This window comes from Bidens hawaiensis, unplaced genomic scaffold (assembly GCF_021521415.1).
Source record: "Bidens hawaiensis isolate Kalapana, Puna unplaced genomic scaffold, B.hawaiensis_p1.1 tig00009070_1, whole genome shotgun sequence".
Taxonomy (NCBI): Eukaryota; Viridiplantae; Streptophyta; class Magnoliopsida; order Asterales; family Asteraceae; genus Bidens; species Bidens hawaiensis.
Window position 1 is genome coordinate 508,855 of NW_027491665.1, and position 26,075 is coordinate 534,929.

At 42.5% G+C, this 26,075-nt stretch overlaps 1 protein-coding gene across 1 annotated transcript; it reads right to left on the reverse strand.

Annotated features, from left to right (window-relative positions):
• Positions 1-2,474: 2,474 nt before the first annotated feature.
• LOC143531015 (glutamate receptor 2.2-like) lies at positions 2,475-24,833 on the reverse strand. The gene is made up of 6 exons (XM_077026414.1): positions 24,548-24,833; positions 11,539-12,701; positions 11,139-11,451; positions 9,829-10,226; positions 8,761-8,847; positions 2,475-3,007 (listed from the first exon to the last, which is right to left on the reverse strand). Exons 1-6 carry the CDS (start codon positions 24,831-24,833, stop codon positions 2,750-2,752), a joined length of 2,505 nt encoding a protein of 834 aa, XP_076882529.1. The 3' UTR covers positions 2,475-2,749.
• Positions 24,834-26,075: the final 1,242 nt, after the last annotated feature.

Below are 26,075 nucleotides of genomic sequence, written 5' to 3' on the forward strand. Positions count from 1 at the left end.
ATAGCCTTGAGGTAGTACTAAAATTGAGCAAAGGGCGAAAATACCTAAAATGAGCTCAGTTGAAGGGTTTTGGGGGGGTTGGGGGGGGGGAATGAATTTTGAAATTTATAGATAGTTATTATATTAATTATGATTAAAGATTTATTTAAAGAAGAAATCAGTTTTAATCAAGTTCCGATCATCTTCTTCATCAACATTGCTAGCAGCATTATATTTTACTCGTATACAACCTGCAGTAAATGATTCATTAATCTCGGTAACCACCTACAAAGACCTCGAAAACTTGATCCAATAATACACGAGACTGAATACATCCTCACGCTCCATTTATTATTTTCCGGGCCATAATTATCCCGTTGAATATAATGGAGTCTATATTGACGATTTGGTTGTCGTCAAAGATGAGAAACTTTGAGCAAAATTAAAATAATAACATATGGTATAAACACTTCATGTAATGGAAAAGGGTAGAATGATCCATTCATTAACAAAAGATTGGCATATATGAAAGTTAAAATTTTAGAAAATAACGGTAAATAGTCATTTATTAAAGTGTTATTAATGAATGAGGGTATATATGATACTTAAACTATTTTGTAAGAGCGTATATAATATTTTAATTATTTTGTAAGAACACATATGATAGTTTATGTTTTGATTGGGTATATATGATATTTTTAATGTTTGTCCGGATATTTATGAAACTAATCCTTAAATAATACTTAGTAAAGCATATTTGTACAGCCACTTGGGTTTATCAAATCTTGTCATTCACTCAACGGTGGACTATTGATCAGTGGCGGATCTACCTAGGGCTTAGGGGTAGCTCGGCTACCTCTCAAATTTATTGACGAAATACAAAATTAGTGCAAAACTTTTTCTTCTTACCCATTTTATGTGTTGGACATCTTTAAGTAAATATTAGGATACCCATATTCAAAAATTTCTTTTGTGATATCTCTTTTCTTTTTTTAGATCCGGCCACTGCGCGTGGACCAGAGGTGTATAAAACCGGTTTTTTTCAAACCGAACCGGTTTGGTCAAAGGCTGGTCAAAACCAGTTTGACTCAAACCGGTTTAGAAGCAAGATAGGCTGGTCTGGTCGACATCTGTTCGGTCCGGTTTAGAACTGGTTTTAAACCGATTAAAACCGGTTTTCTTCAATCTGGTTCGGTTTTAAAATCGGTTTGGTTGTTCAAAAGGGGAACCGGTACTAAAACCGGTGGTTTGGGTCGGTTCATGAACCAATTTGGGTGTAACCAGTTTTCTTATCACACCGGTTTAGATGGGTTTGCCATGAACCGGTCCCAAACTGGTTTTTTGTTGCACCTCTACTGTACGACACGTATGCATGTGGCTTGCTAGAAAAATCATTCTATCAACCAAATTTTTTTATTGTTTTTCTTTAATTTTCACAACTGACAACTATGCTATACCACTTGACTTTAAAATGCATAGGTGTCCGTAAAGATGAAAATAACTTCTTAGAAGGTAAAAAAAAATAATATTTATATTCTATTAATACATACACCACCATGTTTATTAGGCCTTCAGTCCGGATTTATTCAAAAGTTAATAAACTTATAAAAGAACCAACCAGACAGATCGAAACAAGTGGACTAGGTAAAAACGAAAAACTTGGCCAGTTTACAGTTACTAGGCACATAAACGGTTTACCCCAACCTGTGCTTCTAATTTGTCATATGGAGCTCCAATTTTAAGAATTTTCCTCAATTTAGCAAAATTTAGTTATCGTTTGATTACAAAAACGAGTAAATCATTAAGTGCGATAGTTTAATCGATAATTTATTACTTGGTTGTCAATATTAAATTTAAAGATTTAACAATAACGGTCAAATGTAAAATTTCCTGGAAAATATCAATTTATAGGTCCTAATCTTCATTACTAACTATTTTATGATTCTTTTATTCAAACCTCCCTACTTCTACTTCAATATTTGAGTTCCTAGCAACAAGTTACCAATGTGTTCCAACCAAATGTTAACTGTAAATCAGTTAAGTTACAACTGTCTGTTAACCAACAATTAAAGTGTTGTGATAGTTCACCCCTATATAAAACAAATATCCGGTCTTATTTAAACATCGAATTTCATAGAAAAGAATTATCTTTCTTCGCAGAAACTTTGTGACTAATTAATCCGACTACTGATTCTGTGCTTTTTGAAACACGAAACTTGAATTCTGGAAAGCTATATATGGTCTAATTTAAAATTAAAAGACATCAAGGTCAGTCTTATTACTCATTCAAAGTCGTGAACAATTCTTATTTTACAAGCCATATTATCTATATTTATATATGTCTACTTATGTCATTTTCGATGATGAAATTTCAAGACCCAACATGCATGTACCTGCCTCTTACTAAATCAAATATCTCCTTAACCATAGATAATTATGTAGACATGTTTAACTATTAGGTGCACGTAATGGGTCAGAATGGTGAATGGTGATTCTGGATTAAAATATGTGTACGACCAGTTATACGACGACAAAAGATACGAAACAAGAAATTATTTCACAAGCAATGAAACTAAGAGTAAGCTGATTTACAATTAATTAAAACATCTTTGTACATAACATGATTTACAAGAAAAAGAAACTGTGCTGTTGTTGCTCCTATACCATTAACTTATGAACATATCTATGGGAGCTTTAATTACTTGTAATGACTTATGAATAGTTTTCTGTGTTATCTAACTGATGAATGTTTCGAGTGTGTCTAGCGTTTCTACACTGGCAAAACTATGCTAGATGATCGTCGAATGAGACGTCGACAATCTTTAATAAATGCTGATATTAGGTTTGTATCTTCTAGTTTTGATTTTTTAAATTCATTGATGCTTATGACGATGTAGATGACAAGAGCAACCGTTGATGTCCCTCCGGTTAACACAAACAGTACCCAGAAGCTGCGGAGGTTAAGCCTCCCGGCTTCATCAGGTGAAGATTCTTCATCCACACACTCCTCCGAAATTAGATGTTTAACCTCGAGTGCTTTGAGTGTCCCACTTTCCGATACATCCATTAGTGCCTTGTTGGCTTCTGAAAGTTGCGGAAACTGAAGAGGTAGGTCCCAGCAGAGCCCAGTTGGTCCCGCAAGACTCACCTTGAACAGGGACGTCTGCGCAAAGGCCATCTGCTCCCGCAGGACCCACCATGCTCAGAGAACCTTACGCGCAGTACGCAAGCTGTACACGCAGGGAAAGCCTCCCAATGGTGAAGTACCCCGCCTGTTCCCGCAGTTGCGGATACAAGCCATCAGGGAAGGCTACCCGCAGACAGCAGGGCTACACGCACAAGACAATAGCTACTTCAGTAGTCACATGAAGGAATGAGCAAGGCGGGAACAATCCCGCCAAAATGAGCCAGTCTGTATGATTCTGAAAGATCTTTTGTACTATACCTACCAAGGTATGGATAGGACAGACAATCTGACCAGAACAGCCCATGAGCCAATCACAGGGTGACAGCTCACCGACAACAGTACGAGGAGGAGCACCCTCTAGTACTGTTTGTCACTATTAGCCGCTGCCTACTCACCAACTCTTACTGAGGGGCATGCGCAGCCTACAGTTGGTAGAATAGTGTTACTGTTGGCCGTAACCTATTCACCAACCAGCATGGCCTGCGTATAATCCACAGTAGGTGGGACGTGCATAATCTACAGTTGGTGGAATAGTGCAGCCGGCTTTGTGACTGTTGGCCGTAACCTATCCACCAACCAGTATGGCCTGTGCATAGTCCACTGTTGGTAGAACAGGAATACTATTCAGCCGGCTGTACCTTCTAGGAAACCTACCTTCGGCTATAAATACTCCAACATCTTGGAATGGTAAGATCATCTGATATCTCAATCTTATCTAGCAATCTCTTAATATACTCTTATATTCAGAGCAACCTAGTCTGATTCTCACGCCGGAGGGTGGTCACAAGGAGGAACCCCCCCTTCTCAGTGACGAGCTTACGGTGTCTGTTTTGCAGGTCTCCTGAAGAACAACCTTCTCAGCTAGATCTCATCCGTGGGAAACATTACTTAACCCCCAGATTATCTATAATCTGTCCAGGGTTCACCTAGTGTTTCTTCATTGGCGCCATCCGTGCATAAAAGCTAGAACTATTTTAGTTTTTTCACAATTTCTGAAGAAATGGTTAATGTTACTCCGGTCCAAAGGCCAGTAACCGACCAAGAAACCCCGGTAATCACAACCCCAGCAACTGGGGGGAACACCGGCGGTTACATAAATCTTACGAACACTACCCCGACTACCCAAGCCGGGGCAAGTGCAGTAAATATTCCACTGGGGTTCACTGACACCCAGTTGGAAAAACGAACAAGGGCCCCTCGCCAAACACTAGATCAAGTGAAGGCGTGGGCCGAAGCACGGCAAAGAGAATTCCAAGCCGAATTGGATGAACGCTTGCGTTCAGCTCAACAGGCTGACGAATTCGGCAGTACTCGCCAACACCTCAATATGAGCAGTGAGTGCGAGTACTCAGACGACGAGTTGGAGTCCGATACCGACGCAAACCCTCGCCATAAGGCGAAAGGGAAGCGTAAAGAAACGGACGTCCAACCAAAAAGGAATTTTGGGGAAGCTTTTAAACCAATCGCGGAGAGAAACCCGCGTGACTTCTCCAAAACCTTTAGACCAACTGCTACAAATGCAGGAAAGTCAAAATTCGCAAGGGACATTGCGGAAGCAATCGCCCCGAGAAGTGCCAAACAGATGTCCAACATTGGCACTTATGATGGTCTATCCGACCCAGACGACCATTTGAACAGGTTCATTGCGGGGGCTACCGTCAGCAACTGGACGGAACCCACGTGGTGCTACATGTTCCAGATGACTCTGGTCGGAGCGGCCAGGGCATGGTTCGATCGTTTACCGATCCACCACATATATGACTGGGCGGACTTTCAGAACAAGTTCAGCCAGCACTTCAGCCAACAGAGGAAGTACACTGAAGAGCAGTGGACGATCCTCAACTGCGTGAGAGAGGATGATGAATCTTTACTAGACTTCATCACCCACTTCAACTCCAAAAAGCTAAGTCTCGGCAACATAAGTGAGGATCTGGTTCGCGCCGCCTTCATCCAAGGCGCCGAATACCCAGAACTTATCCGCACATTGACGGGTAAGGATGGCATGCCATCAACATGGGATGCCATCATGACGGCGGCAAAGCGCTTTGCCGAGACGGAAAAGCAACTGGGAAGGGATCTTCCCCAGAGTACACACCTCTACACGCAGAGGACAAGAGAGAACAATGTCCGGATCGCCCGGCAGAACAAAAAGAGGAGGCTAGGTATTTGGCAGTCAAGGGTAAACTTTGACACCTCATCCAGCTCTCGCCCTCTTGTTGGCGGAAGGGACAACACACACCCTTCAAACCGAAAACACCGGTGGACGCCACTCACCAAGAGCGTCACGGAGATATTTGCCACGGAAAAATTGCCATGGCCAAAAGCCCCATTGATCCGGCAGAAACCTAATGCGGATCAAAGCAAATCCTGTGATTTCCACGGGACAAAGGGTCATGGTACTGAAGAGTGCACATCCTTGAATGATATTGTTGAGACATTTGTCAAGGATGGAAGACTTGCACATCTCGTGGCATCAATCAGGAAGGGAGGAAGGAATGACAACCGGTACAGAGGTAACGGACGAAAGCCCGTCGACATCAGCATCAACATGGTTCATGGCAAGGTCAGAGGAAGAAAAAGACGAGTGACAGAACCATGCGCGTGGAAGGAAGCTGAGGTACGCTTCCCGCGAGTGCCAGGAGGCCCCAGCAAAGAAGGCCCCATCGTCATCAGAAGCCAGCTGGGGCATTACATCACTTCCCGCACTCTTGCTGACAACGGCGCTTCGTCGACAGTGATGTACAGGCAGTTCTTTGATAAGCTGGATGATGAAGACAAAGAACGCTTGGAAACGGTCTACGCTTCAATGGAAGGGTTTGACGGCAGTACAGAAACCCCCTGGGTATCCTATCTTTCCCCGTTACTCTTACCGATGGGAATCATTCACGCACAGAAGACGTGGATTTTGTCGTGATGAAAAAGCCACACCACACGTACGACATCCTATTCGGAAGAGACGGGATGGCAAGATTCAACGCCGTGGTATCTTCAGTCCACGGCATGATGGGATGGCCAACAGCTGAGGGTGTAGCGATGATCACTGGCATTCCCCAGGTATGCATCGCATCTGTCTCATCTAAACCCAAACCGAAAATGGCTAAACCAACCATCACCGAACCGGAAAAATGGGCCTTCAATGGCAAATACCCCGACCAGGCCGTTACCATTGGACCAACAATCGTTGATCCCACCCGCACCCTACTCAAACGCTTACTGCAGAAAAACGCTAACATCTTTGCGTGGGCACCAGCTGACATGACTGGTGTACCCCGGAGTAAGGCGGAGCATAAGCTCAAGTGCGATCCGGCTGTTACGCCAGTCGTACAAAAGCGCAGAGTAATGGGGCCTGAACAAACTAACGCGTGTAGAACCCAAGTCAAGGAACTCCTTGACGCAGGCATCGTACGCGTTAGTAGATATCAAACATGGGTTGCAAAATCCCGTAATGGTACCGAAGAATGACAAACAATGGCGCATGTGCATAGATTTCAAAGATTTGAACAAATCATGCCCCAAAGATTGTTATCCGTTACCAGAAATTGATCTTAAGGTGGATTCGTTGGCACCATTTCGCCTTAAATGCTTCTTGGATGCGTATAAGGGGTACCATCAAATCCACATGGCCGTAGATGACCAGGACAAAACCGCATTTCGGACGCCCGATGGTACATTTTGTTATAAAATGATGCCATTCGGACTTAAGAATGCAGGGTCCACGTACCAACGACTGATGGACAAAGAGTTTCATGCCCAAATCGGGAGAAACTTGGAAGTCTATATGGATGATTTGGTCATCAAAAGCCCCGAGCCAGAAGCGATGTTGAAAGACATTGAAGAAACTTTCAACACGCTCAGAAAGATAAACATGAAGCTCAACCCGAGCAAGTGTTCATTTGGGATGGAAGAAGGGAAGTTCTTGGGAGTCATTGTTACTAAAGATGGCTTCAGAGCGAACCCTGAAAAGGTCGAAGCCATTGTTAAAATGGAATCACCTACCACCATCAAACAGGCTCAGACACTGAATGGACGACTAGTCGCACTTAATCGCTTTTTGGCAAACCATGCGGATAAGTCGTTTCCTTTCGTGTCAACATTGAGAAACTGCTTAAAGAAAACGCACTTCTGCTGGACACCAGAAGCGGAAGCAGCTTTTCAGGAGATTCGGTCACGCCTGATCGAACTCCCAACACTTACAGCACCACAAGCGGGAGAGGAGTTAATCATATACCTTTCCGCAACAGATAGAGCAACCGGGGCAGTCCTGCTAATAGAACGAAAAGGCATCCAGATGCCAATCTATTATGTTAGCCGTGTACTAACAGACGTAGAAACCCGGTACTCTACCCTCGAAAAATTGGTCTTAGCACTTATACACGCTTCACGCAGGTTAAGACGATATTTCCAGGGCCACCCAATCACCATTCTCACCAACTTCAAACTCTCAAACGTTCTAGGCAAACCCGAATTATCGGGACGTCTAGCCAAATGGGCAATTGAATTGGGAGAATATGCAATTAAGTACAAGCCAAGACCAGCCATAAAAGGCCAGGTCCTGGCCGATTTTATTGCAGAAGTCCCCGCTTCGCGGGAGAAAGAGTGCCAGGAGGAGGCTCAACCCTCCCCAGCACAGGACATCAATGATGTCTGGAGACTCTACACTGATGAAGCAGCCAGTAACAAAGGTTTAAGCGCAGGGTTAAAATTAACCAACCCAGCAGGCCAAGAATATACTTACGCTATTCGGTTGGATTTTCCAAGTACGAATAACGAAGCCGAATATGAAGCATTCTTGGCCGGATTGAGAATTGCGCGTAAGATGGGAGTGAAAAACTTGGAAGCCCACGTGGATTCCATGCTGGTGGCCAACCAAATAAATGGGACGTACACGGCTGTGAACGACACAATGGCCCTGTACCTCGCCCAGGCAAAAACCCTTATGCGTGATTTTAATGATTGTAAAGTCATACACGTCAAGCGCAGCGAAAACAAATCTGCGGATGCGTTAAGCAAGCTTGCATCACTAGCCTTCACCCACTTGGGAAAGGACATCCGCATTGAACTCCTCGAAGCACCATCAGTCCCGCACAAGGAAATTTGTGTCATCCAAACCGGTACAGAAACGTGGATGACACCAATAATAAATTACCTTGCAGCAGGAACACTACCAGAGTCAAAAACACAGGCAAGAAAACTACGCTGTAAAGCACTGAATTATCAACTCGTCAATGACATCCTTTACAGACGTAACTTTCTTGGCCCACTCTTAAGATGCGTGGACAACCAAGACGCTGACTACCTCCTAAGGGAAGTACACGAGGGCATCTGTGGAGTACACGCAGGTCCCCGCGCTGTTGTAGCAAAGCTAAACAACGCGGGATACTTTTGGCCGGGGATGCATACGGATGCACTGGCATACATCAGAAAATGCAGGTCTTGCCAGCTTTACGCACCCAACACGCACCGCCCGAAGAATGAACTGTTGATGTCCCTCCGGTTAACACAAACAGTACCCAGAAGCTGCGGAGGTTAAGCCTCCCGGCTTCATCAGGTGAAGATTCTTCATCCACACACTCCTCCGAAATTAGATGTTTAACCTCGAGTGCTTTGAGTGTCCCACTTTCCGATACATCCATTAGTGCCTTGTTGGCTTCTGAAAGTTGCCGAAACCCCTTATAAAATGCCTGCATAAATTATACAACACCGTGTTAGAATATCTATAAACTATAGACCCTATGAAACTAACTCCTTTTTTTTAAATGGCAATATATAATATCCTTCGACTAAACTACACGCAGGGGCGGATTTAGTGCGGGTTCCCTGGGTTCACTGGAACCCATTGATTTTCAAACTTTACATTAAAAGGATATATAAAAAGTATTAGTGAACCCATAAGATTTTTAAAAGTAAACCAATATCAAAAAGTTTAAGATGGTGTAGTGGCAAGTTCCTTTAAAACAATATTTCTGGATTTTGAAAGGCCCATTTGATTACATATTTTTTTTTCTTTTTGGTAAGCAATCAATGTGCTATTAGTTTGGGTTTTATTTGAAATGTGTCAACTTCAAGTCTTTCTAAATCCTATTTTGATAATATTTTTTTTTCTTTTTGGTAAACCATTATTGTGTATTTAGTTGGGGTGTAATAGCTAAAAAACACGTTTTCGCTTCTGATTATTTCCGGACCTATTCACACATCACACATTCACAACCCATTTATTGTAATTTTTTTCATTTTTAATGACCTTACATGTTTTTTAAATTAACATATTGTTTTGTTGTGGTATTGTATTATATTTATTCTCCGACAAAGCCTGGCTGGGCCAAAAAATTTAATGCTTGGTTCTGTGAAATTTGAATACCGAAAAAAGGTGAACCCATAGAAAAAATTATTCTGGATCCGTCACTTACTACCACCCCATAATGACCTGTGATAATTATAATTTGCATATATTCCAACTTTAAACCAGTTATGCAGAGGTGTCAGTAAAACCCGTTTACTCATAACTGAAAACGATTTGGGTTATATATATTTTCTTTTCTCAAATTAATAGCTCAAAGATCATCACAATTGTATTTTTAATGGATGAAAATTCATATAACATTTATTCCAAATTTTGGATACTTATATATGAATTATGAGAAAATAAAAACAAGAGGACTTACAAATCCGAAGCCTCCAACTTTGAATGTCTCTCCGGTTCTGATAAAACTCTTGCAGTACTGAGCTAGAAAAACTTTAGCTGCAGGAACTTCAAGAAAGATTGCCTTGATTTCACCACTATTAAGGGCCTCGGCGTATCCATGGGTCGAGTTATAGCTGTTGATATTATAATTATCAAACTCTAAAACTTCGTTCAAATATCTGTTTATAAACGATCCATTGCAGTAGCCCACGGTTGCATTCATGTTTCTAAGCATCTCAACGCTCTCTATCGTGGGTTCAAGCCTTTGAGCCGTGAGCATACTTGCCAAGCTAGCAGTGTAACTTTGTGTGATAATTAGTGCCACAAATAGCCACACCACCACCGCCATTCTTGACAAATTACTATGCATCTTATCACCTATTAAAGAAAAAGATCATAAATAATAGGGCAGGCTAGCAAAGGTAGCACTAAAGGGCACTATGGATGGGTTTTGGGGTGAAAACGAACTAAGTTGCTCATGAGCTACTAAGATAGGCTCGCTAAAAGCTTGAAACAAGGCGAGTCAAAATAACCTTGAGTATGAGATCAAGCCTAAAAAGTAAAACTTGTTTAATAATAGAGTTGCTCAAGTAGATTTGTGAGCGTAAACAAAGCTACTCTATTGTTTATCTAACTTTTATTTTATATGTAATAATTATTTCATAACAATAATATTAGTATTAATTTTTTGTATTGCTATTATGATATCTAAAATTACGATAACAATAACTAAATAGTTTATGTTATATAAAAAATTTAAAATTATAAATATAAATACATAAATTACTGAATGGATAAATAAACAGTAAACAAGCTAAGCCCAAAACGAGCTCAAGCTTTTGAAATAGAGCTTAAAACGAGCCTGGTTCTCCTAAGTCCTGAGTTAAATAAGCGAAGCTCGAGTCTAGGTGAACTCAAGCTCAATCATTCCCTTAGTTAAGTTGGTTAACATATCAAAGAGGGATCAGGCGATTATTAGTATAGATCTAGTTGAGTTGACGTGCAAACATCTTTTTATCCATTTCTTTTTAATTATATTTCATAGTAAACAATTAATGTTTTCATTGGGATTCCATAAAAAATATCCCCTCACAAATGTGAGGTTGGGATTCAAATCCTTTAATGTACAAGATAAAAGCGGAAAAATTTGTTTTTAAAGAGAAAATTTACAACAATAATAACTTTAAAAAATAATATTTTGTCCATTTTTTTATTATCAACATTAGAATTTACCCACGAAAATATATTGAGAGCTTAGACATCACAATACTGCGAGTTAGTATAAGTTACCGCGCAAAGTGAAGAATGTGGAGAATGCAAGCCAAAGGATGATTCCTATTTGGTTTATGATGGAGCCTTGAAGATCTTTATTGTGGTTTCTCTCAATTAACCAAATAATAAACCCATTGTAAATAGTAATTGCTGCAGTTATCAACCACATTTTTGCTGTGAAAGGCTTCAAGAACAACCATGGCTGGTTTGATAATCTGGATTTAACTGGTACAATCATCTCCAAACCCGACTCGGTGTACGGCTGGGTGAAATCCGCGAATTCATGCCTTTCCGATAGGATCGTTACATCACCGGCTACAGCATCGAAATTCTGCCACAAAATAAAAACAAAAATAAACATATGTATCTCAAATTAAAGATATGTTTTTATGAGTGTTGGATTGTGAAAATATATGACCTTTAAATGTATTTCTCTGATCAAGTCATCATATGAACCATTAAATGGAATTCGTTCATATGGTAGATTCATTTTTCTCATCATTTCATCGAACACCTCAATAACAAACCCATCGACGTTACCGGTTTCATGATCCACCAGCACGAATTGCTTGAACAAAGAATTACCAGGAACACCGACTTTCATCTTTTTCCCTGGACTTTCAAGCAGATACCGGCGACTTCTAGTAGCATACCATGGTTGCGCCGGCCACAGAACATGTCCAATATTATCAATCGAATGGGTGTAACTAGTTTCTCCATTGATCTCATTTTGAACCGTCTCCGAAAACCCCAATCCTTCTGTCCAGTACACACTATGATATCCCTTCCCATTCACGTTAACAATCTCTACTGTATTCACCCGAATTGGTTTCAGTTCATCGAAGTTTTCTTCCATCATATGCAAGGCGTTAAATCCTTGCATGGCGAAGATTCCAGGCTCCTCCTGCTTTTCTTCCGGGTAATCGGAATGGAACTTATGCCGGAATCTTTTCCTGAAATGCAAAAACTCTGGATTGTTTTCTGGGAAGTAACTTTTGACTCCAACCATACCTTTCAGAGAAGAAATGACGGTGGAATTAACGGAATGGAAATAATCCATGATTGCATTAGTTGCGATCCATAGATACCCATCTCCGATCATGTCCATCTTCTTTGCCGTCTGAAACAACCTCACTCCAAGCTCAAAAGATGTATGAATCACGAACACCTTACGTTGTTGTCTCTTCGTAACCTCAAGCTCTTCATATAAGGAACATGAAGTACATGTGAGGGGTAAAATATTGGTTAGCTCGGAACCTGTTTGACGAAGTGACTGAGTGAGATGAGAAATGATTGACGCGGATGAGGAGGTCTCGTATATGAGAGTGACTTGGCGTATGTCCATTGAGTGTAAAATGGCAGCCACTGCATTCATCTGTGTGGATTGTGTGGTAACTGCTTGAATGAAAAATGGCCATTGATTGGTTTCTTGTGATGGAATCGTGTCAGTTAAGGATAGAAAGACGGGCATGTCATGATCAAGTTTAGTGTCACTGATAACCTCGGCTATGGTTGATGCTTCTTCCCATGAATGTCCTCCCAAAATGGCTTTCACTTTGTGTTCATCAATAAGTTCTTTTGCTGCATGTGAAGATAGTGGAGGGAGGATGTTAGAGTATGCGTATGGACACACAAGGTTAGACATGATAATAATTGAGGTTATAAAGAAAAAGTTAGAAGTGTTAATACATCAGATAATAAGATAAAGGGAGAGAGATTCACATGATTTGAGTATTGAAAAGGACTCATATGACATCGCTGGTTAGAGTTATATCCATGGTTTTAAAAAGCGCACTTGAGGCGCGAGAGGCATAGAGTTCGTCACTTTTACTTACCTAAGAAAGGGAATGAAATGGATTATTACATTCCTAAGGCATGGTTAGATATGATAATGATTGAGGTTACTTTTCCCATCCATGTCTAACCTTGCTTTAGGAATGAAATGATAGAAGAAATGAAATGGGCAAGGGAATGAAATGCATTATTACATTCCTTTGTTTTTTTGGTTTACCTATTAGAATGAAATTAATTATTATTTTATATTGTTTAGTATCCGCAAAAAATGTATAAATGAAATAAAAATAATAAAAATACTCATATTTCAAAAGAATTTTAGAAAAATAAAAAAAAATTGTAATGGCGACGGTGGTGATGGCAGTGGAAAAGGCAACGATGATGGTGGTGGTGCCGATGGTGGTGGTGGTAGGGTGGTGGCGACGATGGTTGTGTTCACGCAACGACGGTGGTGGTGGCATTGGTAGTTAGGCAGCGGCAATGACAATGGTTGTGGTGGTTACAGCGGTGGTGGTAGCGCTGGTGCTAAGGTAATGTTGGCAGTGATGGTGGTGGTGGTGGCAGCGACAGTGACGGTCAGGTGGTGGCGGTGGCGATAGTAGTGGTGGTGGTGGTGATTGTTGTTGTTGTCAAGTGGTGTTGTTGAGAAAACAATGTGAAACAGGAATGGAATGGAAAAAAAAAAAGAAGGGGGTAGGAAATAATGATTTTGATGGAATGAGATTTCATGTGTAATGAGTGATTCCATTCCATTGAGCAACCAAACATCACTTTTTTCATTCTCGCGCAATCAGTCATTCTATTTCTCCTATCATTACTGCATAACAAACGCTATTTTAGAGCATTCTCATCCCACCCCTATCTCTAAACCAAAAATTATATCAAAACTTATTTTATTTTCTCTCTCCATTTCAATTAAATAATACTTTTTATACCTTTTATCATTACATTTTCTCTTTCCTTCACTCACAACCACTTTCAAAATATATTAAAAAATTATAGAGGATGAACAGTATCTTTTCAAATATACAGAAAATCACTACTTTTTCTAAAATATAAAAACTCTCAACTCACAACACCCTGAATCACTCTCTAAGGGATTTTTACATATTTTCCCTTCCTAAACCTTTGAAATTACATATTTCCCTATAATACAAGTTTTTAATACAAAATGTATAATGCTCTTTAAACATGGTTTGAGAAAATATGTAATTTCAAAGTTTAGAAAGAAAAATATATAAATGCCCCTAAAACCCCTCACATAATATGAGGGTTGGATGAGAATGCTCTTAGTTCTTTATTATTTGTTTGTGGTGTTAGGTGCATTTCTATTCCTAGGATTAGAAATAAGGTTTTTTTATGTTCCATTCTCTCTAGACCCTATCAATAGCTATATTATTTATAGAATTTCTTAGGTAGGGTTGTTCTTGTTGTAGTATATATGCAATTAGATTTTATTCCCTGTATTACGGGAGTTGTTTTATATTATTCGTTTTTAATATTTATATGTGTATATTTGGATTTTAATTTTATTTATTGTAAGAAAGTTAATAATTAATATACTTGAGGTTTGATGATGAAATGGTTTCACAAATAAATAATATGTTATAATCCGGTTTAAAAGCTATATGGGTTTGGTGATACCCATTACCCGTTTATTTTCTTTATTATAAAATTGTTTCTTAATTATAAATAATATCTTTTTTTTAAATAAAATAGGATATTAATTTTTATTATATTCCTATTTTATAGGATTTTCATATCAAATATTTGATTAGATTATTTTTTTTAATATAATGAGATGTTATAACCCGTTTAAGAGCTATTTGGGTTTGGTGAGACCTTTACCCGTGAATTCGGGTCAAATGCGTGAGAAGCCTTCATTTACAAATAAAGTAATCTGATGGCTTGAAAGAATGGTTGTTTTACATTTTTTGTTTTTTAATATTTATTTTTTGGATTTTAATTTTCTTTATTGTGAGAAAGTTAATAATATACTTAAGGTTTGATGATGAAAGAGTTTTATAAATAAATGATATGTTATAACCCGTTTAAAAGCTATCTTGATTTGTTGACCCATGACCCGCTTATGTTTTTTACTATAAAATTGTTTATTAATTATAAATAATATCTTTTTTTTTAAATTGGATATTAAATTTTAGTATATTCCTATTTTGTAGGATTTTCATATCAAATAATTGGTAAGATTAATTTTTAATTTAATGAGATGTTATAACCCGTTTAAGAGTTATCTGGTTTTGGTAAGACCCATACCCATAAATTTGGGTTAAATCAATGAGAGGCCTCCATTTAAAAATTAAGAAATCTGATGGCTTCCATAAAAGGGGGAGCGACCACATCACGACACATAGAATTTTTGGGTTTTCGTTTATATATATTATAGATTTAATCCTAAGGGACTCTTAAGAAAATTTTAAACTAACTTAGTGAAATACAACCAACCCAATAAAACTTTGACACCAAACGTTGAGAAAAAAAATATTTGAGATTTTAAAATTATACAAATGATTATATAAACCTATTATAAATTAATTTAACAAATGTATAACAACTACGCTTATATTATACAATTAATTTGGTTAGGGATGTTCTGTGTGATGTTCTTAAACGGGTAGGGATCTCTGTTAAAAAGGAGGCCCCTGCTAACTTTCTTACAGATCCGCTCGAAGGGAGGTCTACGTTACGACCAGCTGATATTCTTGTGTTTGGGTGGGCAGGGGGGAAACACGCCTGTGTGGACCTTACAAGAGTGTCCCCTCTTGTCGGGCTTAGGGACCGCAGATTTGTTATGGGTCAGGCTGCGTTGAAGGCTGAATCGGGCAAAGTTGTCAAACACGAGAAAGTCTGTTTAGAAAATCAGCATGTGTTTCTCCCTTTTGCTTTTGATACATTTGGGTTTCTGGCCCCGGAGGCTGTAAATTTTCTAAACAGGGTTCAGCGTGTCGTACATGGTACTTTTTCGTCTCCTACGACCCAACGCTTTGTTTTTAGTAGAATTGGTTTTGCTATTCAAAAGGGGGTGGCGGCGCAGCTTGTTGCCCATTTGCCTGCCACTTTATTGTAATTGTTTTGATTTTAATGAGGAATATGACAATACGTAACTTTATTGTTTGAAATGCTCGGATCTTCCCAAGGCCTGAGTGTTTCCGACTGACGCCACTCAATTGATCCACCTCAAATTTTATATGTTTTTATTTTATTTTTGGTTTTTAGTTCCGGTATCATAACACACTTAATCGAAACCAACTGAAGTTCGTTGACTTACCGGCTCAATGCCCGGGTCTGACAACGTTCGGGTTTATCATCGCCTGGGTTTTACTAACATGCCCGGCGCAACGCACCGGGTATAACACTAGTTAAGCGCAAATAGCATTTAAGCTTTACAGTTTTAATAGTTAAAAAGTTAAAAAAACTATCCTATTAAAATAATTGAGAGCCTGAAGAGGTAGGTCCCAGCAGAGCCCAGTTGGACATGCAGGACTCACCTTGAAGAGAGACGTCTGCGCAGAAACCAACTGGATCCGCAGGACCCACCATGCTCAGAGACGTGACGTCCTTACGCGCAGTACGCAAGCTGTTCCCGCAGGAAATGCCTCCCAATGGTGAAGTACTCCGCCTGTTCCCGCAGCTGCGGATACAAGCCATCAGGGAAGGCCACCCGCGCAGCAAGGCTACACGCACAAGGCACTTAGCTCTCAATAATTCAGTAGTCACCTGAAGGAATGAGCAAAGCCGGGAACAATCCCGCACAAAGGCGGGAGGGGGAATACTCCCGCCCAAATAAGCCAGTCCGTACGATACTGGGGATCTTTTGTACTGTACCTGACGAGGTATGGGCAAAAGATCTGACCAGAGATACGACAGCTCATTGACAACAGTATGGCGAGCAGCATGCTCTTGTACTGTATGTCACTATTAGCCGCTGCCTACTCACCAACTCCTGTCATACCACGTGCATAGCCGGCAGTTGGTGGAAAAGGAATAGTACACAGCAGGCCTGGTCACTGTCAGCCGCTGCCTACCCACCAACTACCAGCATGGCACGTGCGTAGGCCACAGTTGGTAGAACAGGAATACTATTCAGCCGGCTATACCTTCTTGGAAACCTACCTTCGGCTATAAATATCCCAAATGGTATGATCATCTCATCTTATCATATCTTATCTCGTATCTTACATCTTATACCAGATATCTGCTCTAGCAATCTCTTAATATACACTTATATTCAAGAGCAATCTAGTCTGATTCTCACACCGGAGGGTGGTCACAAGGAGGTACCCCCCCTTCTCAGTGACGAGCTCACGGTGTCTGTTTTGCAGGTTATCAGAAGAACCATCTTTGCCGGGTCTAACCCCTCGTGGGAAACATCTATTTAACCCTCAGATTATCCGTAATCTGCCCGGGGTAGCCTAGTGTTTCTTCATTGGCGCCATCCGTGGGACTTTGACACCTCATCCGGCTTGCAACATCGGTTAGGCGGAAGGGATAACGTACAGTCAAACCAGAACTCCAGATGGACGCCACTCACCAAAAGCGTCACCGAGATATTCGCCACTGAGGAGCTCCCATGGCCAAAGGCTCCAATAATCCGACATCGTCACAATGCTGATCGGAGCAAATACTGTGACTTTCACAGGACAAAAGGCCACAACACTGAAGAATGCACAGACGTAAAGGACATGGTCGAAGCATTTGTCAGAGATGGGACGCTCGCGCACCTCGTGGCGCAATGAACGCTGAGCAAGCTGATGCGTGTAGAACCCCAGTTGGGGAAAACACGAATAAAATTGCAGCTTCATTGTTGGAGACTACATACTGCGTAAACAACGAGATCCCGAACCAGGTGCATATCGGCTCGATGGCACTCCCATCCCAACAACATGGAAGGGAGCTCAATTACACAGTTTGTATGTAGATCAATTCCAAATTTGTAAAAGGCCCAGAGCCACTTCTAATGGAAATGATTCTCCTTAGAACATCGACGCTGATGATTTTACATTTATACTTTATGAACTTTCCACACGGATATGCCGGTTTTCACCGCATAATTACGTGGAAAGTCGTTGCGTGGGGAAGGCGGCAAAACCCGCATAAACCCAAAAAACGGCAAACCTTCACGCAGGTCAGTTAAAGGTAAAGTTCAGTCATCCCACTAAATGAAAGTGCCGGTCTATCCGCACGAATCATGATAGAGGAAACTGAACACTAACCTATTAACAACCGCGCGTCGAATGGTTAATTTACTCAACACTGATGCCGGTTTTCACCGCATAATTACGTGGAAAGTCGTTGCGTGGGGAAGGCGGCAAAACCCGCATAAACCCAAAAAACGGCAAACCTTCACGCAGGTCAGTCATAGGTAAACTTTGGTCATCCAACTAAATGAAAGTGCCGGTCCTAACCGCACAAATCACGAGAGGAAACCGAACCTATTGACAACCGCGCGTCGAACGGTTAACTTATTCAAAATACTTTAGAAAATTTCTAACAGAAGGATGAGGAAAACCTCCACGCAGGTTAGATGTAGGTAAAGTTTAGCCATCCTACTAAGTGCAAGTGACGGTCCTACCCGCACAATCACGAAAGAGGAAGCAAAACTTCAACCTATTATCTACCACGTTCAAAGGTTAACTTATTCTAAACACTTAGAAAATTTCTAAAAAGATGAGGAAAACCTCCACGCAGGTCAGATATGGGTAAAGTTTAGCCATCCTACTAAGTGCAAGTGACGGTCCTACCCGCACAATCACGAAGGAGGAAGCAAAACTTCAACCTATTATCTACCACGTTCAAAGGTTAACTTATTCTAAACACTTGGAAAATTGCTAATTTAAACTAAAGTATGCATGAGCAAGTCATATAACGTTTATAAAGCAAGTCATCCAGTGAAAGTAGCGGTCTTACCCGCACAAAGATTTATATTTCATAATATTCATTACAAGGGCCGGGTAACTACCCGCCTACAAGAATATAAATCTATACAAGCTAAACCTATCCTAACAGTGGGAAGGGATCTTCAGGATCAAGCTTCAGGACCACTTCCACTTGGACCAGCACCATCAGTAGAGCGTGGCGGTTCAAGGAAAGCTTTAAGGATAGCTAGCCCATCATCAGCAGCAGCAACTTCGTTCACCTTCTCCACCACCGGATGCGGGAAGGCGGCATACTGATTCACTGCTTGGTCATAAACAGCTTCAGTATCCACATCATACAAAGGGAAGTTGGAAGGCGGGATGCCTTTCTCAACGAACCCTAGACCAAGCAGGAAGCCGGCCTTTTCCCCATCCTCATGAGAAGCGTTGAGGGCTGCGCTCATGGCATCGTCGTATGATGTGTCCGTGAAGACTCGATGCACAACCTACAAAAAAAAAAATATGCAAGTATCAAAACCTTTTCTATTTACAAAGAAAAGCGTGAAGACATTATGAAGCTAAGCTTACCTGAGACAACGCTTCTCGAAGAAGCCATTCCTTGGCAACCAGAGCCTCCTGGAGGGCAGCTTGAGCTTGGTTACGGGCGCGTTCGGCTTCACTTTTGTTGAGGTTGGCAAGCAACACTTCTTTAGCCGCAGCCTCTTCAACGCCCTTTAGCTTCCGCTCAGTATGGTCAAGCACCCCCCTCTGGTCCAAGATCTCTTGGAGCTTCTTGGCGTCTTCCATCGCCAAGGCATCATGAGCCTGTTGGAGCGCCTCTAGTTTGGCTTTAAGTTCCTCATTCTCGAGGCGTAGAGGCTCAGCAACAGCTTCAGCCTTGGTGGCCCTCTCGGTTGCGTTCCGTGCAGTTTCCTTAGCCAGCCGAAGCTGTTCGTTAACAGCTTGGGCAGCCTTGGAACGGGCCTCGAGACGGGCCTGAACTTCAACCTCGAGGGCCTTGAAGGCCTTCTCCTTTTCCGCAGCCACGGCGGTAAGCCTCTTGTTCTCCTCCCGGACAGCCCGCGCCTAAGCTATTTCTTGGATGCGAGCTGCTTTTAACTTGTCGTTTTCACGACAAAGCAGCTCGACGCGCGGCTGCATCCAGGCCAGGAGAATCCGCAGCTCATTGGTTAGCCTACCCTCCTGGTAGCTAGCCATTGCTTCCCCCAACGCACCACTGGGAGCTGCGTGACGAGCCCACTCCACGCACTCCACAGGCGTGCGAAGGGTTGTTCCTCGGCGGATGTTCCAGCGTGGAACATACACTTCATTGGAATCCGACACTGCACAAAACAAAACGCAGTTAGGAAAAGATGATAAAAAAAAAGGCCAAAAGAACCCTACGCACCTGTAGGGTCGACAGCAGGCCGATAGCCGCCAAACCCATCACCTGAACCCAAGGGAAATCCGTCCAAGAGGTCAGGCAGATGGGAAGGAGGCAGAGGTTGGCGAGAAGCCCCAAGCATACCTGAAGGATCGGTCGTCGTTGCCGATGACGGAGGAGGCATGAAGGCCGCCGCGGTAGTAGAAACCAGCGGAGGTGAACTCACCGTAGGTGAACTCACAACCGTGGTCGCCGCTGCGGAGGAGTCCGCAGAAAAAGTCACCGCCGGCTCAGTGAAAGATTCAGTAAATATGCCACTGACAGCCGGCGGTGATGTCATCACAGTTGGAACAGTTGGCTCAACGGGGTGAGCAACTGAACCAACGGAAGCAGGCGCAGCCGCCTGGGTCGTCGCCTCAGGTAGGCTGACCAAGCCTACCGTCATGGGTCCGGAGGTACTCCTCCCCGCTCCACCCTGGAATGCGGTAGCATCCACGCCTGCAAAAAGAAGATAAGTATTGATGGAAAGCTATGAAGTTAAAAATAAAGGAAGTTTGTACTTACGGGTTTTCTTGAGCCTAAAGGTGCGGAGAGGCGGGGACGAACCCGATGGAGCCGGCCTCTTTACGCGGCTCACCGTCGTCATCCTGGGCTCTCCGGAGGTGACAGTCGTCGCAGCCTCCGGAGCAGTGGTCTTATCACCACCAGGGTTCCCCGCCACCTCCTCGCTCTCGGCCTCTGAATCAGACCGAGGCACCGGATCGGCAGTGGAGGCCACCTTCTCCTTCCCCTTCCCGCCGGCAGCCTTCTTCTTCCGCACCAACGGAGGACCATCTGCGGATTCCTCATCAGAACACAAGATTAGAGGAATTCCAGCAGAGGTTTCAGCATTGAGGGGTCGAGGGTTGAATAACGCCTTACCTGGCCGCCTGGCGCTCAGGATCTCGTGGCCTGGCGGGGAGACCTCCACGAACCGATCCGCCGTCTGTTCAAGGATGGGCAACTCGTTCTCATCTAGAGCACGAGTCCCCATCCGAGCGGGACTATCAGCCTCCCGCGGATACAGGAGCGACTGCAAGTCGTTCCCCTCTGAAATAAACAGGAAAGAAGTTAGAAGAGATTCTAAATCAACAAAAAGAAATGAAGCATACCGTAAGGGACAGAGTTCAAACCGTATTCAAGGAGGATCGGGATCTTTTGCGCCTCCGCACCCTTCCACACCCGGCTCATCCCGAGCATCACCATCCCGGACTCCGCAAACCGGTAAACCGGAGATTGGACTCGGGAAATCTTTGAAAACCATTCCGCCTCCTGGTAGTTGGAGGCGTGAAGGCTGGGGAGAGCTTGCCTATTCTTAAATTTCATGGCAAGGGGGATGGCGCGAGCGGAGATATAAAAGAACTCCCGCTTCCAGGAACGAAGACTGCGCTCGGTTGCGCAAATCTTCAAACCCTTGATCCGGGTTATCAGAGTATACCACCCCTGGATGCACCTCCAAGAGTAGAAGATCATCAGGCGGTCGACGAAGGGCTCAACGCCCAGAATCCGGCACACCCACTCGAAGTGGCGAATCTTCGCGATTGCCATCGGGTGTACCTCGGTCAGGTGTACACCGTGCCTCTCCAGAACACGGTACACAAACTTCGTCAAGGGGAACCTAAGATTCCCATAGACAAAGAATGCGGCATATACCCCGATCTTGCCTCTGGGGGCATCATACACCGTCTGATGAGGTTCAGGAAACTCAGGCTCGAAAGACTCGAGCATGAACTTCCTGACGATGTACTGATATAGATCGACAGGCAGAGCACACTGGCACTCGCCAGCAGTACTCTTGTCATCCTTGTCGGACGTGGATGACGGGTTCTCGGCGTACACCCCAGCCTCCTGGGCTGTAGCCTCAAGATCGTGAACAGAAGACATCTTGCAGGTATGAAAGAAGAGAACGATTTCAAGAGAATGCTCGACTGAAAAGGTGAGTATTCGCCGGAAATCGTTTTGAAGAAGTGAAAAGTGAAAGTGTGGATTACAAAGGATCCTCTCCCCCTTTATATACTAATCGCAATTAATGCGATGAATTTAATGCGGAAGAGAGAGAAATCGCAGGTGCAATGAAACTATGACACGTGGCAAAAAGCAAGCTGGCAACAGCTGTTGAAAGGACGCGAGCCATTAATTTCGCGGCCACGCGCCCGAAAAATCGCGCCCACGCGCCTGAAAAAGCGTCTGGAATGACCATGTACTGTCACGTCACCATAACTTCCTGCACGTCCTGACACAGTCAGAAGAAACCATCGGACGACGTTTCAACAGCTTGGACTGTTCTTATCTTTTCACCAACTCTTCGAATTTCAAAATTTCAAAAAGATTCAAAAGCGGGAAAATACCCCTTACCTTGGCAACCAAGTAACTGTAAGACAGGTGCGAGTACAGTGTTAAGGCAAAACCCTTCACATACTTAGCACCTGCAGGGAATTGAAGCCAAGAATTCCTCGGCAACCAAGTAACTATAAGACGGGTGCGGGTACAGTGTTAAGGTAAAACCCTTCACATACTTAGCACCCGCAGGGAATTGACGCCAGGAATACCTTGGAAGTAAAGTAACCGTAAGACGAGTGCGGGTACAGTGTCAAGGCAAAACCCTTCACATACCTAGCGCTCCGCAGGGAATTGAAACCAAGAAGGATCTTCTGGGCAATGCTTGCGGAAACGGGAATAACATCCCCGCATAGCGGGAACGTCGAGAACTACATTGTTTGAAGCTTCAAGATGGAATTGGTGGTTTTAACATAATTGATCACTATGTTCAAAACTACCAAAACCTCATGGAGAATCCACACAAGTGGGACTCAACGCTCCTGACTTGCGAGGAGGTTACAGACCTACCCGCATCATACCCAAAGATCAAGCAGGAAAGTCGGGAATTTCTGCAAGTGACATAAGGACTTCCGCGGGAAGAATCCCCATGGAAAACCTTAAAACTAAACCCTTTTCAAAACCCTTTGCTTAAGTCTAAAAGTTCACCTCACTTTATTAAACATTCATGAGAAGAACATTTGACTGGGGGGACTTGAAGAGGTAGGTCCCAGCAGAGCCCAGTTGGACCCGCAGGACTCACCTTGAAGAGAGACGTCTGCGCAGAAACCAACTGGATCCGCAGGACCCACCATGCTCAGAGACGTGACGTCCTTACGCGCAGTACGCAAGCTGTTCCCGCAGGAAATGCCTCCCAATGGTGAAGTACTCCGCCTGTTCCCGCAGCTGCGGATACAAGCCATCAGGGAAGGCCACCCGCGCAGCAAGGCTACACGCACAAGGCACTTGGCTCTCAATAATTCAGTAGTCACCTGAAGGAATGAGCAAAGCCGGGAACAATCCCGCACAAAGGCGGGAGGGGGAATACTCCCGCCCAAATAAGCCAGTCCGTACGATACTGGAGGATCTTTTGTACTGAACCTGACGAGGTATGGGCAAAAGATCTGACCAGAGATACGACAGCTCATTGACAACAGTATGGCGAGCAGCATGCTCTTGTACTGTATGTCACTATTAGCCGCTGCCTACTCACCAACTCCTGTCATACCACGTGCATAGCCGGCAGTTGGTGGAAAAGGAATAGTACACAGCAGGCCTGGTCACTGTCAGCCGCTGCCTACCCACCAACTACCAGCATGGCACGTGCGTAGGCCACAGTTGGTAGAACAGGAATACTATTCAGCCGGCTATACCTTCTTGGAAACCTACCTTCGGCTATAAATACCCCAAATGGTATGATCATCTCATCTTATCATATCTTATCTCGTATCTTACATCTTATACCTGATATCTGCTCTAGCAATCTGTTAATATACACTTATATTCAAGAGCAATCTAGTCTGATTCTCACGCCGGAGGGTGGTCACAAGGAGGTACCCCCCCCCCTTCTCAGTGACGAGCTCACGGTGTCTGTTTTGCAGGTTATCAGAAGAACCATCTTTGCCGGGTCTAACCCCTCGTGGGAAACATCTATTTAACCCCCAGATTATCCGTAATCTGCCCGGGGTAGCCTAGTGTTTCTTCAGAGCCATACTTTATACATTAACCGCCCCGCCCGGTCACAAGTCAATTTAAAATTCAACGAAGAGATTTAGTATTTATCATAGTAACTGATCGACAATACCCGGACTAAAAAGATCTAACATTTTAGAGAAGACAATCGAACTTAAAAGTTTCGGCCCCATAACAAATATCCTGGGTACGCCACTATTGGCGTTCTTAAAAATTAAATAACCCATTTTTGAAAAGGAAAGGAATATCAAACTCTAGCATATGGTTACCAACTTTGGATTCTAACCCTTTTTTTCTGATCATGCTAGTACCAGAAGAGATTTGTTTACCTGCAACAGCTGCATGAACAGGCTTGTTTGGAGAGTTTTTAAGATATAAAGCCAACCATTGATCGGTTTTGATGTTGAGATCGTGAATTGCTAACTCGAACGCCACTTTAGCCTCTTTGCCGGGCCTAGACGTTAGGTCAAGAATGGCACCAATTCCGGTTTCATTTCGGGCTGTTGGCGTGGTAGTCAAGCTACCGGTTGCCATGGTTGCTTGCAGAAGAAGAAAACATGGTAATGAGAAAGCAGCCAAAGAAAGAATCAGGTAATTAGTACAAACTTTATGCATATTTTCTTTTCGTGGATAACTAATAAATATGTATCTTAAAAGGTGATGTATATATTCTGTATGTTGATACATAATAATGTCTTGTTAATTTATAATGATATTCCCGTAGCTAAAGTCCATAAGTCCGTATCATATCACACGTTTGTTTGGTGGAAAAGTATTGCCCAAGAATTCCCTGCAGCTGTTAATGTGGACCTGTTAAATGGAGACGCTTTGGGTCACATAATTGATAATTCTCCTAATTAATTAAGCACGATGTCACCGTTTTTTGTCATCTAAATAACGGTTTTCAAATGTCAACTCTAACCGTCCAAATCATCATGTCAACTAGCACCAGGATTTGACTAATCCAAAGAGATTGTAGCATGACAAGTAAGAAAGATCGATTTATTGAATTGAAACATTACAATACTTAGAAAATAAGAATCCGAAGTTGGTCTAAGAAAAACCTAATCGGATGAAACCAACTGAAATACAAAAAAATAATATGAGACTACATTGCTAGAGCCTTAGTTTTTAGAACTAGGAGCGGCAACCAATTTACAAGGAGCGGTACAAGCAATCTACGAGACCTTCCAAAGTACGATTAGAGACGTTGGAGCGATAGCTAGTTGGGAGGGACGCTTCTTTCCAAAGATATGTGAAACGCCAACGGATAAGGTCTAGTGTGAGAGCCCAAATGTAAGAGGAAAAACCCATGAAACAATAAAACAAGTCCAAGGTTAATTACAATAGAAACCAGGACTACAAATTGGAAATAATCTTGTATTTTAACATATTTATCTATTTGTTAAAAACATTAACTCTAACATGGACATGTTTATATTTGTGTGACCTGAACATGAAACTGTACTTCATTCATCTAAGCGAGTCAAATGTGTTTACTAGGCGGCAGATATGAAAATAAGTTCTAGACAAATTAGACATGCCACAAATGTGTAAGAAACGTGTTAAAGGGGACGCAAACGAGTTAGTGGGTAAACCTTCTAAAGTGTATTTTATGTTCCAATTTTAAACGGGTTAAGGGTCAGGTTAAACATGCTTACTTAAGCATATTCGTTTTAATTAACAAAATTTATAGGTCAACCCTAACACAACATAAACAAATCAAATATGGTAACCTAAAATCTTATTATTAGCATTTTGAGTGGTGTCAATAACTCTAACCCCTAAGTTATAAAATCAGTAAAGCTTAATTGACAGTTTTACAAGCAAATAAGTTAGATTTCGGTTTACTAGGCA